This window comes from Glycine max, chromosome 15 (assembly GCF_000004515.6).
Source record: "Glycine max cultivar Williams 82 chromosome 15, Glycine_max_v4.0, whole genome shotgun sequence".
In the NCBI taxonomy this organism is placed as follows: Eukaryota; Viridiplantae; Streptophyta; class Magnoliopsida; order Fabales; family Fabaceae; genus Glycine; species Glycine max.
Window position 1 is genome coordinate 447,605 of NC_038251.2, and position 15,190 is coordinate 462,794.

Below are 15,190 nucleotides of genomic sequence, written 5' to 3' on the forward strand. Positions count from 1 at the left end.
AATTTTTCGTTACAAGAATTAAGAACACGTAACTATCATGATATTAGTTAAATATCAAATAAAAACATTAGATATTTTCTAATTACACAAAAAAAATATTTAAACTTATTACATTACATTGTTAAAAAAAATACTAAAAACACATTCTTTTAAACATTTTTTTTATTATTCGTTGATAATCACAATTTTTTAAAAATCCCATGCTATATATCAAATATAAATTATCACATCAAAAATAATTAGAACCATAGATGCGATGTAGTCTATAGAGAGTATGTAATAGTTTTTCTATATATTAGTCAAAGATATAAAAAATTAAGGATGGTACGTCGTATGGTAAAAAAAGGAATTTTTATATTTGATATTTGAAATTTTTAATTGAATAAAATGTAAAAGTTAGACAATGTTTATTAAGAGAGAAAAAATAGTTTTTTTTTATAGATATTTTGTGTTCTTTTTTCATTATAATTGATGTTTCAATTAAATAAATGATAAATTTGCAGTATAATTGGTGAAGGTGAAAGTTGATATAAGCTACAAAGTGCAAAAAATAAAGTTGAAAAATATGAGATAAGAAATAAAAATAAGATACGGTGATAATTAAGAGTGTGTTTGATTTGCATTTTCAATTTTTATTTTTATTTTTTGAAAATTGTTTTCATTTTCAAAAATATTAAAATTCTGAAAATATGTTTGGTTTGACTTTTTGTTTTCTATTTTTAAGAAATAAAAACATTGAAAATGCGTTTTCAAAAAAAAAAATATTTTTAGATTTGTTTAAAATTACATTCCTTGTCACCACCGCATTTTTATTTTATCCAAAATGAGATTCTTAGTTTCAACTGAAAATACTAAAAAGGAGATTTTATTGTTTCTAGTTTTTGGTTCGTTTGAGAAAATATTTTCACTAAGAATGTTTTCAAAAATTCAACCAAACACATTTTCATCACCATTTTCTATTTCTAGTAAAAATGAAAACAAAAAATAGTCAAATCAAATACCCTTAAATTAATAATTTATATTTAGCATGGGATTTAATTAAAAATTTAAAAATACTTATAAAGATCATAGTGATGATAAATAATTAAGTTTAGGAATAAGGGGTTAAATTCAGAAATAAAATATCAATGATTAAGCTCAACCACCAAAACCACAATAAATAATTAAATTGAAAGGTTAAATTAAAAACTTAATTTTCTAAAAGGCGACAATCACATAAATGATATATGATCCTCGGTAGCCGTAAAAAATGTTAACTCCTCACACTTTATGGATTAAAATAGGTATTTACCATAAATAAAATAATAATCTATTTTTTCTTTTTTATATATAAAAAAAAGTTATCCCTCTAAGATAAAAAAATCGAAATTACATAAACGTGTCAAAACATAAAATAACCATGTGTATATATGATGATAGAAACGGGTAGAAAGTAGAAAGTAGGAAGAGGCAACTGCGGGAGGGAGCAGTATGCCAAATTTCTTAGGAGCCAATTACCTTTCAACTCAATTCAATAAACGTCCTGATTATGTATTTTGAAGAATATTATTAACGAACAAAGCTTAATATGTATAAATATAATGCCCTCCCAACATTTGACGACATTTGAAATTGACGTAGATGAGCTGTAACTCGACACATGAAAGTGATGAAACACCGTTCTTCACTTGAATTCCTCTTCTAAGGTGCACTCAAGGGCAGTCCCCTGTCTCATCACCACGAATCCTCTTACACTTTTTTTTCTAGTTTTTCCTATTTACAAATTCCAACCATATCAACAAGAAAAGAATCACGGTTATAAAATTGACTTAGTAAGGAAAAGAGAAGGAAGGGAGAGAAATCATATGTTCCAATTCTTTTGTTAAAAAAACTAACAACTAATATTGACCGATAAAAAAATCACACTAAAAGAAAGATGAAACAAGAGTGACAAAGGTGTGGTGCAAAAGGAAAAGAAGTGGAGGCCAGGCTTAGAGGGGGAAGTGGGGGTGCCCGGTGACTCGTAAGAGACAATATAGTATTTTTGCCCATTTGGGTCACTTTAAATTTCTTATGGGGTGCAGAAAGTAAATTATTGGTGCAGGAAGCAATTGTCTTCAACCAACCGAACTACCTACCTAAGCTTAACATCATATTCTTAAGATAGTATGAGACCCGAAAAAACAAGTTGACAAAAAACTGAGTAGTTTTTTTCATTCCTTTTCATTTTCTTTCTAATTTCCCTCATCTTAACATTTTTTTTAGTTGAAGTGACTCAACTCATCGATACATGATTGGTTGGACTATGTTATGTTTTTTTTTCCTCACCAAAAAAGTGAATCAAATTGATTTGATTCACTTTTTTCTCAACTCATGGTGAACCAATTAATTAACAAAATAACTTATTTTGATACTTCTACTTTGGGAGATCATCAGCAGTAATGGAAGTCTCGATACCGATGGTTTCTTCCTTACGTAGAATACTTCCACCGATAAGGTAGGACTTCGGAGTTAAACTTGCCCATTGCACTCATTTAACATGCAAGTTGTATATCTACCGTTAGATTGCTCGTTTTACTAGTCATCTAAAAATACACGTAAGGAAAAAAAAAAAAATACAAAGTATGCATGGTGGTACTCTATTCACAAAGACGCCACCTGCAACAACAGCAACAAGTCATCAACCCAAGCGTATAAGGACAATTCTTTAAAAAAGTTGGTTTTAGATTTTTTACAAAAATATTTTTTAATTCTAACTGATTTTATTGTGATTCTAATAACAAAAATTTGGTCTAAATTTTATACTTTGTCGTATCTACATTTTTGAAATCAATGAAATTGATAAAATGAAGAGACATTTCAATATGTTGGCATTCCAGTACTATTAGATATAACTTAAAATTAAGTAATTAAACACAAGTAATTAATGTGTTGAAGTTAAGATTAACTTATTCGAATATTATTTAAATTTGATTTTTGATAAAAATAATTATTTATCAGATTTTATTTATCTTCTAATTAAACTTTGAATTATTCAAAGTCATTTTAGTCCTAATGAACCGGATGATTAAAAAAAAAATAAAGCATCAAAAGAAATATATACCAAGAAGATTATCATACAAGTTTAAATTATGAGTAGTTATACTCAGTTATACTTACACAACTAGTTTCTGAACACGGCAAAATATTACTGAAAAAAATAACCTACCAAATAAGATTTCAACAGCGTCAGAAGAAAATCAAACCCAATTTCAAATAAAAGATGAAAGTTAATTTCAAATTCTTGAGTACTAGTGTTTTGTGTTAGTCCACCTTGACTTATCAGTTTTCAATTCTAACTGATTATGACTCATGAGTACCCTTTTTTTTTTCTTTTTTTCCTTTCTTCTCATCACGAGTACTCTTCTATTGGCGTGCATGCTGGAAATAGAAGAAGCAAACAGTAAAGCATCTTTTAGTCCTTACTCTTTTGGATATTATGGAGTCAGCTACAATGCAAGTATGCAACTATATACTTAAAAAGTTTCAATATTTTTAACTATCAAACTAATTAACTTTCTATTGTGTATTTTTTTTTTTTTTTACCATAGTCACAATGAAATTCAAACATAGAATTTCTTACATATTATTTAACCTTTACCACAATGTCAACCTTAATGATTAATTGATTGAAATGAAAAAGGCATTTATTTTAACTTTTTCTCGAAACTCAACATATTTTAAGTGTTCAAAATTTTATTTCATAGAATATTTAAAAATTAGTTAAAGAGATAATAAAAATGTCTACACAATTATCCTAAGAGATTTGTTTATGTTAAGTAACACATTTCATCTCTTATAAAAGAGTAATTTAAAAAAAATGTAATCTATATATTTCTTACTGTAATTTTTGCGACCTTATTCTTGTAATGTATAAATAAATAACAAAGCAAGCTTTGATTTGTTTTGTCAAAGCAAGTTAATTGCTTTCAATCCATGTCGCTTATGATCATGATTCATGAGGTTAAGAGGTTTAAATGTTTTTGGCTGCGCTTGTGAAATTGAAGTTAATGCCTTAAGGCTTCCGTGCAGTGTAAATCTCACCATCTCCGTGTCGCTAAACAAGGCAAAGTTTCAACCCAAGTAGCTCTTATATAGGGCCAGATCAAACTCCAGAGACCAGTCTTAAAATCCTCAGTCACTTTATTCAATACAACATGTTATCATGAATTGTATGACTTAAAGACCGACAATAAGAATATTAGGCGCTGGCTGGGCCGGGCACTCGATATTTCAACTATTAAAATAATTAGGATACATCAATGATCTATTTATATAATGTATAGGTTAAAGTTTTAAGAAAATGTTTATTGTAAGTTTCATCAACAAAGTTAACATTAAACGCAGACAAAAGGAAGTCTCTCTAGTATGTAGAGTAACTATATCTCTCTCTCACTCTTATCATTTTTTAATTATCTTTTTAATATCCATGTCTCTAAAGTAGTACTTAAATTGTAAAAAATAAAAAAGAATGACGTATTTTATTGGTAGAGGAAAAATAAATGATACGTATGATGAAGAGATCCATTTAAATAAGAAAGAGACGCGGAAATAAAAATGGTCTTAATTTGTTTGTTTCCTTTTTGGCCCGTGCGCTTCGTAATTATTTATGAATGATGAGAGCCCCTCTTTCCTTATAGATCATAAGAGAAGCATCTTCTTCTTCGACCAGAAAACCCACACATATTGTATAGGTCCCCCACCCCACCTTCATCCTTATCCTAATCAATAATCATGGAGGAGAATCCATGGGGGAGTTGGTCTGCCGATATGGTAATAACTAATTACAATCCCTATATATTATCATGCATAATATTTTACAATATTAATTCTTCTTTAGATAGAGTATGATATATATATATATATATATATATATATATGCACGCACATGAATATATAATTAGTTTATATATATACATCATCTCCTCGAACTGTATATAGCTTGGTTAATTTTTGTTGGAACACCGATCCTTAATTATTAATTAGGAAGTGGATGACGAGGTTGTGAATGAAAGTTTGTGCCACACGAACCTTTTTGATGAAGAGTTCCTAAGAGATATTCTGCAACGGCCACAAGAGGGTGCTCCAAATCTTAACAACTCATCCATCATGTCGTCTCTTTGTGCTCAAGACATTAAGCCAACTACCTTATTTCCAACCACTTACATACTCTCTTTCGACAATTCCGCTGCATTGTTACCAACAGAAACTGATCGTGATTTTTCTTCTTCCAAATTGCCCTCATCAAATTCAAGGGCCAACCATGGAATCAAGAAGCCTGGAAGCGCTTCGGAGTCACTGAATCACATCATGTCAGAGAGAAATAGGAGGCAGGAGCTCACCAGCAAATTCATTGCACTTGCTGCCACTATCCCTGGCTTGAAGAAGGTTAGTCGTCGTTCATTTCTCTTGATTTTTTTCATTAACAAATATCAATTTTTAGTTTTTGTCGGTGTAAGAATTTGAACCTACAATTTCTGTTTTCTTTTTCTTTTCCCTTTCGCCACCGGATCAATCTTATCACACTTTCATTTCTCTTAATTTTACTCAAACCATGTGCCTGCCTTGTAATATTATTCATCAAATTAAACTATTTACTTTTAATTTTAATTACTTTTGCTAGATACATACATAGATATGTAAGTCATGATAGAGAGTATCGGTCGGTGTTAAATTTATTCTATTCATGCATCATATCATATGATAGAGAAATGTTAAATGTGGAACCTATTTTTTGGTATATACTTCCACTTTCTAAAACACCAACATAAGAAGCAAGTTTTTGTGTCCTTTCTGTTGAACTGGGTTAATTTGCAAGTTTTCAGGTGCAAACCAAACACACACGGACAGATAATATGATAAGAGATACAGATAAAAATAGAAACAAAAAAGACTAAGAGAAAAAGAGAAGAAAAAGAATGATTACGATAATAATAGGAGAAATCACAACAAATCAATAACTCAGGAGAGAGAACAATCAATTCTATAGCATCAACCAAATGTTGATATCTCATCTCAAAAATTAAGTAAAGGTAATTGTGACCAATTCCAGGGTATAGTAGCATGTGAAGTAATTAAATGAACTTGGTGATAATATAAATTAGCCGAGTAATCAAGAATGTTAATGGAGACGATCGAGACGGAGGAGAACCCCAAGAAGAGTGTCTTGACGTACGAAAGAAATGGCAATCAATTTAGCCTATCTAGGCATAACTAATTAGTGTGCTCATGAAAATATATATAATTGTGGCATCCAAGCTACATAACTATTGTCATGACTCATAATATGGATATCATTATCAGTGGGGAACTGCTAAGTACTGTAAAACCCAAGTCTTTATGAAGCCAATGAATCCGAATTAAGGATCTGCATAATAGTATCAGCAAGAGCATCATGTTTGATGTTTGGCTTCAATGTTAGAATGAGTCATAAGAATTTGTTTGTTACTGCTACACCCAGATATAAAATAATTCGCAAAGAAGATTCAATAGCTAAAAGAACTCTGTTTAATTCATATGCCTTTCAAAAAGTATATCTCAATTCACCTATGAATAAGCTTATAACACTAGAAAAGTGGAGACCACAGAAAGGTACACCTTTGAAGTAACGCAACGATGCCAAAAACAGTTGTATAATGTGCGGAACGAGGAGTAGACATAAATGGACTAACCAAGTGTACTGTGAGGTAAATGAGACTCCCATTAATCTACTTGTGATAAAGTATCAAATCATTATCCAAGGTGGAGTACTAATTAATAACGGTGGAAGAGACAACATGCAAAATTAAGCATATATTTGGTGGAGTACTGCTTCTGGTACTCGTGAATAAATTAAATTTCTTTAATTTTTTCATAGAAAAATTATCATTAATTAGGGTTTTATCTAGTGAGATAATGAATCAAAATTTAGTTCACATAGGAATAAATTTAGTCCTTATTATAGGAAACACCAATTCATGGTGATATGATATTTCATCTGTCACGTCATCATTTAACATATGAGACTAATGACATGTAGTAAAATGAAACCTAAATTTTTTTAGATAATTTATTAAAAATAACATATAATTCAGGTATAAAAAATTTAATTAAGTCATATTAAAATTTATACTAGAATAACCAGTTTAGCTAACAACTAATCACCTTATCAACCTAATAAACAACTTAAAAAATTAGCTAAGAAAAGTGAAAATGGTATAGAAAACTTGTTTAAAACGGTTTTGAAAAGTTATTGTTTTCTTAATTTTTTCAAAAAAATATTTAAAATATTTTTAAAATAAATAAATGCTCGTTTAAATAATTTGTTTATAGAATATTATTATTTGATTATTTATTGGGAACTTTTTATAATAATAATTTAGAACTTCACTTACCTTAATTTTTATGATTTTGTTTTAATTTATTATTTGATGTATTATCTAATATTAAAGATATATATTTTATTGCTATTGGTTGGATCTTAATTTCATCAGTTCAATTAATGATTTATTTAGTTTTAAAAAAATTAATGATAATTAAACCTAATTATCTAATTAATAGTGGAAAACATTCAAAATATGCTGACAATTAATATGCAAATACATTTTGTACTTATGACATTACATGATTAGGAAAAATGTATTAGAAATCATGTTATTAATATTTCTCATATTTTTAGTTATTTAGATAATTTTTGTCTCAAGGATCAACATTTTAATAAAAAAAAAATATTATTATAAAACTAAAGACTAATACTTTTCCTAGTAGAAACTATAGAGACAAAACACAAAAGATCAATAAAAATTAGAGATTTATAACTTAATGTAGTAGCAAAAACAAAAAAGAATTATATAAAAAAAGAGTAAACAAGTAATTCAGTCATAAATTAACATATGGAGTAAATTTACTGATTTTTACAATAACTAGTTATAAATTATAATTATTTTTTATACAGATAATGCATAAATATTAAATTCAAACAAAATGGGTAAAAAGAATAAGAAATAAAATCTTATTTAAAAAATTTCCTCCCATTTATCATATACTATCATTAGGGTTAAATAAAATCATAAAAGACCACCCAAGTTCATTATGTAAAAACCATCGGAATATGGATTTTATTATTTTTTTATAGTGAGTAACTCACTCTAGATGATAAAAGTAATATTATTGGTTGTTAATAAGAAAATTAGCAGTTAATATTATACAGGTACATGCATAATAAATCACGTAGTAGCAGTAATTTGTACTTTAATTACATAATTACAAATTTTGCGTTACTTTATTGATGTTTTATATATTTTACAAATGGGAACAAAACTTAGTCCAGTTTTGATAAAATTTTCCAAATGTACTTTTAAGCTAAGAAAATAAGAAGAAAAAAAAATGAAATTTTTATAAGTTAAAATTAATTTATATATAAGTTATTAAAGGAGTTATAAAATTGATTTGATAATAGAAGAGAAACAGAGAGATTGTGGATTTTAATTTCTTTCACTAATAACAATTAATAAATTCACAATTAATATTTGTTGATAGAAAAAATATATGCATGAGTTAATCTGTAAAAGTTTTCTTTTATAATTTATATAAAAAAGATTATCATTAGGTTTCAATTTTTAATAAAAAAAATGAATTAAATTAGCCTTCAAAAGGAGAGAAATTCATTTTTCTAAAAAAAAAATAATCTTATGATGTATGTGTTTTAGGAGTAAATAATAAAATAGGTATGTTATGTGTGTAGATGGACAAGGCCCATGTACTAAGAGAAGCTATCAATTACGTGAAACAACTACAAGAACGTGTAGAAGAGTTAGAAGAAGATATCCAGAAGAACGGTGTAGAATCAGAGATAACCATAACAAGATCTCATCTCTGCATTGATGATGGCACGAACACTGACGAATGCTATGGGCCCAATGAAGCACTTCCTGAAGTTGAAGCCAGAGTCTTAGGGAAGGAAGTGTTAATCAAAATTCACTGTGGCAAACATTATGGAATTCTGCTTGAAGTAATGTCTGAGCTCGAACGTCTTCATCTCTACATATCCGCTAGCAATGTCTTGCCTTTTGGGAATACCCTTGATATCACCATTATTGCTCAGGTAATTAATTAAATATCAATTTATGAAAGAAAATAAAGAAGCTAAAATCAACCTCAAAAGTTTTCTATCCAAATTTAATTAGGATATTGCTAACTAATGTCCACAGATAGAGTACTCGATCATGAAAGAATTAATAAAAGAAATTTTTAATTGAAAATCACATTAGAGCTCTAATTAAAATAGAAGTTCAGTTTAATTAGCTTTAAATAGAGTCTCGAGATGCACAGAAAATCACAATAGAAGTACACTAATAACAATATTTTTTAAACTATAACTAAATGCTAATTAGCATTTTCCATTTGATTATTATCGCCCTTCAACTATAGATAAGTTTGTTGTTCAAACTTGTGTATTTTGTTACTACCATATACATATATTGCAGATGGGTGACAAATACAACTTGGTAGCGAAGGATCTAGTGAAAGAACTGAGACAAGTGGCTATGATGAAGTCATGTTATGTGCAACAATGATCCGGACTTGAGAATGAGAAGTTATAAAATCGTTTCTCTTTCAATAGCCTGTTTTGTTTTCGTATGTTGAGTCAATAAAAAGATAGAGACTATGTTTGCTCGGCGTTAGTGTGTGTATATATATGCTTCATTATGATATCATATATCATACTTAGTCTTGGACGACGATAATCAAACTTGAGGCTGACCGTGTATCATGATCCAGGAGGATATAGATTTAATCTATAATTTATAACAGAAATAAAAGAGTCAACAAATTTTGATCTGCATATTTCTCCTATTTTATCCTTCAACATCATATTCTCTCAATTTCTATTTAACTTCCCCTTTGAAATACATCACAAAGCTATTTTTGATTTTTTTTAAGTTTTACTTTTTCAACTTTCAATTTCTCAAAGTAGTTGATAAAAAGTATTTAGCAAACATTTTTTTCAAGGCAAAAAATCATTTTTAAATGTTTACCCTTATATTATAAATTATAGAAAAATTCCAAGAACACACTTTAATGCACTTTTTAAACACATTCTATTTTATTAATTAAAATTTATTAAAAATGGGTTCATGTTATATTCAATAAACCTCACTCCTGAAATTTATTGTTTTTATATTCTAAGTGTGTAGCGTTAAAGTTTGTGGGCTTTGGAAAAGTAATTGAAGTGATCTTGGTGTCTATATATGGAAAGCCTAACTAAAAAATATCATCATTTTTCATGCAGAGGGCATGAGAAAATTAAGACTACTTAGACCGTGAATGAATTTTTGGGCTTGAATTTTGAGCATTTATTGAGTTATAAAATCAAAACGACATCAACACAAAAAATTCAATGACTAATTTATATATAAATTTTATGAAGACTCCACTTGGCTCATAAGACCATTCTGGAGGATCAAATAACGCTTAAATATATTTTGTCCTTGTAATGTTTAAATTATGTTTGTTTTATTTTTTTTAATGATATTTTTCATTATTCAAAATATTATTTAAAGTTTTTTAAGAACGAAAAATAGAAAAAACATAATTTATAAAGATTAAAACCAAAATAATAATTTTGTAAGAAAAAAGCAAAAAAATAAAACACTAAATTAAAAGAAGTAAAAATATATTTAATTTGCTTGGAGCTAGCTAATATCTAGTAGGTACATCCCTTGCTTTCCCATGCACACGAATTCCCCAACCCCAATGGCCAATGGCTTCTTGTAAAATATAATACTACATATATAGTTGTGGTTGTACCATCTTCTTTTTGCCGGAAATTAATTAGAGAGAGTAACTCTATCAGGGAGCAGCATATCAAAAATAAATATAGGAGGAGGCTCATCCAACACCACCAGCGGATCATTGCAATCAAAAGCTGCCTTCGCCATAGCATCAACTACACCATTCAATTATGGCCGTACCATCTTGCACATTATACCAACAATGTAAATCCTTTTTATATTATCATAAAATAAAATAAAAACCAGATATGATAGATTTATTAACTTTAATAATTATCATAAATGTCATTTTTTTTAATGGCATTATTAAATGATTAAAAAATGTTAGATGAAGTAATTTACTATTTTGCCCATATAAGAAGATAAATCACAGAAACCTGAATCTGGGTGGACAAATCTTATAGCGAAAAAATAAATAGCATAAAAGGTTACCTTAAAATGAATAGATAGGTTTTGGTATTGAGATTTGAAGGAACGTACGTACGTAAATCATATATAGTGGAGACCGGAAGAATGAGGCGAAAAGGCGTGGGAACGACGGCAGTGAAGAGTTGGATGGTGGTGTCGGAGACAGGACATTCGCGGCTTGAAGATGTTGGAAAACACTCCATAATGCGACGAACTGGGTTGCCGGCGCGTGACCCTAGGGTTCTCGATCCCGTCCTCTCGTACCCTTCTTCCATCCTAGGACGCGAAAGAGCCATTGTTGTCAACTTTGAACACGTCAAAGCCATCATCACTGCCTCCGAGCTCCTCCTCATCAACTCCTCCAACCCTTTCTTTCTCTCCTTCCTTCAAGATCTTCAGACCCGTCTTTCCAATCTAAATCCCTCCCATGTACGTATATTTGTTTGATTATTAGACTATGTTTCTTTAATTTATGACACAATCTAAATTAGAATTTCATCTCGATATAATTTATTTTTTTGTGTACAATAACAACACATAAAGTTAGAACCTAATACCTCGTACATACTACACCGATCCTAATCAGTTCTTCTCGATATAAAATCATTGGTTTTAATGTTGTGAGTGTTTAGGGTTTGAAGATGATTAATTTCCTCTTACAAATATTAATTTGTAGTAGGTGATCATCATGCATGGTTTACGGTGGTAGCTAGGGAAAATAATATTTACTCTAAACTTTTCATTACACATCAGATGAGCAATGACATGGATGGTGGTCACGAAGAAAAAACTCTAGCTAATGATTCACGAAACGGTTCACCTGTGAGAATACCTGGGGACTCTGATGCCACCTTTCATGTAAGAGCAGATAGCCTTAAGAGTGTGCAGAGACTGTAACCGGAACACCAGCTCCTAATAAGCCGTTACCTTTTGAGTTTAAAGTACTTGAGGAGTGTATTGAATCTGCTTGCAGGTGCCTTGAATCTGAGGTCTGTACTACCTTAGAACTGCATTTACTTGTCTATCTCTTGCTCATGTCAGGTTGTTGGTTTGAATATCTTCAATTTGTTATATTTATGAATATAGCTCCCCTTTCTTTAGTATGATGTTTTCTTTGTTTTTTTATATATTTGACACAAGTCCAGACGCTAGTAAATTCTATATATAGCTTATAAGCTCTATGACTTGTGCCTGTGTTAGACTTCAACATTGGAGGTAGAGGCTTACCCAGCTTTAGATGAATTGACCTCTCAGCTTAGCACACTCAATCTTGAACGTGTTAGACAGATCAAGAGTCGTTTGGTTGAACTCTCCGGTCGTGTGCAGAAGGTATGTAATATTCATCGCCCAACACCTGTCACCATGCACATATGATTTTACATAAGAATTTTGGAAAATAAATGAAATGAATACACTCTATGATAATATTCTGTAGTACTCAGCAGTGTTCAAATTGATTTGAGCATTAGCAACTAACCGTACCCTTTCATTCTTCTTACATGGATGCCAACATGTAGCAACACTAAACAAGTCTTTAAGCTGTTCAATCGATCTTAAAGAACTTAATTGTAACATTTTGCCTTTCACCGTGGCTATGTGCAACTTCTGGTCGTTTTGGATTGCATTTTGCAAACACACCTGTGAGGTTCTGGTTTCATTGCCCGGTTTTGTTCTTAATTCAATTAGCCACATAAATAGTCCACTATGGGTAGTAGGCTGGTCTGTGCAAGTTTAATCTAGAAGAAATGCTAGGAAAACATTTGGTTGACTCTGTATTGTTGCAAGAATATTTCGGGTGGGAATATAAAGTGTATATTGTGATCAACATGAAAATGTGAAATCCAAAAAGAAGCAAAGTGATTAGATTTGTGGATTCTTTAAGTACGGATTTACTGTATGAACATATTTTTGCACTAATATGGAGTATATGCCTAGGGATATTTTGATTCATTGTTCAATAAAGCTATGTTGTTCTCGAAAAAATAAAACTGGACTAATTCTGGTCTTGGATTTTACAGGTAGCAGATGAACTGGAACATTTGTTGGACGATGATAATGACATGGCTGAAATGTATTTGACGAAAAAGCTTAATGCTCGTTTATGTGATCAATCATCATTAAAATTAGAAGGGTACAATTCCGAATTTGAAGATAACGATCAAAGGTAAAAAAGTAAAAACCACCAATGTTTGTCTATTTAATAACAGCTATAGTTTGACAAATAAGACTTGAGCTCACAAATCACAATGGTTCCTTTTGTCTTTAGTGATGAATCAAATTCAGAAAAGTATGACAAATTCCTTTGTCCTAAACTTGACGTTGAGGAATTGGAGATGCTTCTAGAGGCATATTTTGCGCAGACAAATGGAATCTTGCAAAGATTGTCTAGTGTAAGTATCGATCTATTGAACTCTTTTATCCTTTTGAACACTAACGAGAAAGATTATTGTAGGTTTTCAGAAAAAGAAAAACATTTGTGAAAGAGAAATACTTACTAAGTACTGTGCTGCATAGAAAGGAAAGAAATTAGCAAGAATTAGAATGATTGAAAATAAGGTTGAGAAAAATAGAATGAATGGAAACAAGTGAGCAAATGAGTAAATTTAGGATTCTAACTTTGTAAGCTTAATAACAGAAATAGAAAAGGAGTAAGAAATAAAGAAATAAGAAAAAAAATTAGTGTTTTTGATAAAGCACTTTAGTAACTTACAAACTACTTTGACTGATTTATTTATAAGTTAGTTTGACAAAATTAACTAAAAAAAATTGTTTCTTACACTGGGTAGAAAATCAATTGTGTATTTGAGAGACATGAAAATCGATTTTAATGTGGTAGAGAAAGAAAATCAGTTGTCGTGATGGATGTTGGACATTTAAGAATCAATTGTTGAATGGAAATATTTGATTTTTGTTTTGAAAATTAATTATTTTTCATTATATACACCTGTGATAATGGATTATCAACAAAAAAAAATTGATTACTTTTAATGAAAATCGTATTCCATTGTTCATTTTTATGCAAATTTGTAAAGAAAGAAAATGATATAGGATTCACATTTTTTTTATTTCTTTTCCTACTATTTCTCTTCTACTAAACGAATTAACGAAGAATAGTGATGGCATTTAAAACATAAATTTCTTATCTAAAATACTCACTGATGTATGTGTTATTTGATTAAGTTGAGTGAGTACGTGGATGACAGGGAGGACTACATCAACATAGTGTTGGATGATAAGCAAAATGAGCTTCTGCAGGCAGCAATAATATTCGACACCATAAACATGATACTTAATGTTGGTATTGTGGTGGTAGGATTGTTTGGCATGAATATTTAATGGTCAACCTCGCCAATTTTGGGCTACAACTGGGGGTACATTTGGAGGATGTGCACTTCTATTCCTTGTATGTTTATGGTGGGGAAAGAAAATATATTTTCTCTCTCACTAGAAGGGCAATTACTTGTAATCACTTTACTAATTATTTGAGTAAACTATATTATGGTGATAAATCTGTGCTTTGCTAGATGATAAGTTTAATAACTTTCGGAGTCGCTGCTATAAAAGGGGAAAATAGGAATCACTTGCAATCAGCATGCTACATGTTACTTATTACGATAGGCTTTCAAATAAAATTCATTCGAGTTATCGAGTAATACTAACAAATGTCTTAAAAGTAGTACTAGCTAACAAATTAATATAGTAAAAACTACAGTTTAAAAATAAAATAGAAGTTGTTTGAGTTTTAATTTAAAAGTTTTTTCAAGCTAAGTTTCATTTTATTCACGAAGAGAGAAAGATATGCACTTTGTTAAAAATGTTATTCTAATTAGTTTTTCTTTAAAAAAATTATTTTTTTCTTTTCTTTTGTAAAAGTTAAAGTCCTTAATTTTTGCCTCAAAAACTCCTTAATTTTTAATCACTTTTCTTTAAATGTTGTTGTCCTTTTTAAGAAGGAAAAAAAGTAGGGTAAAACACAACCCAATTGAATTTTT

At 29.7% G+C, this 15,190-nt stretch overlaps 1 protein-coding gene and 1 pseudogene across 2 annotated transcripts; both read left to right on the forward strand.

Annotated features, from left to right (window-relative positions):
* The first annotated feature begins 4,582 nt into the window (after positions 1–4,582).
* On the forward strand, positions 4,583–9,809 carry LOC100809223 (transcription factor bHLH18). Its single transcript, XM_003547523.5, has 4 exons — positions 4,583–4,791; positions 5,005–5,406; positions 8,741–9,100; positions 9,483–9,809. The coding sequence occupies exons 1-4, from the start codon at positions 4,753–4,755 to the stop codon at positions 9,570–9,572; spliced, it is 891 nt and encodes a 296-aa protein (XP_003547571.1). The 5' UTR covers positions 4,583–4,752; the 3' UTR covers positions 9,573–9,809.
* Positions 9,810–11,237: 1,428 nt separating this feature from the next.
* LOC100812792 (magnesium transporter MRS2-3-like) lies at positions 11,238–14,707 on the forward strand (annotated as a pseudogene). The gene is made up of 6 exons (NR_163825.1): positions 11,238–11,627; positions 11,952–12,187; positions 12,399–12,527; positions 13,217–13,362; positions 13,465–13,588; positions 14,379–14,707. The product of NR_163825.1 is annotated as a magnesium transporter MRS2-3-like (transcript).
* Positions 14,708–15,190: the final 483 nt, after the last annotated feature.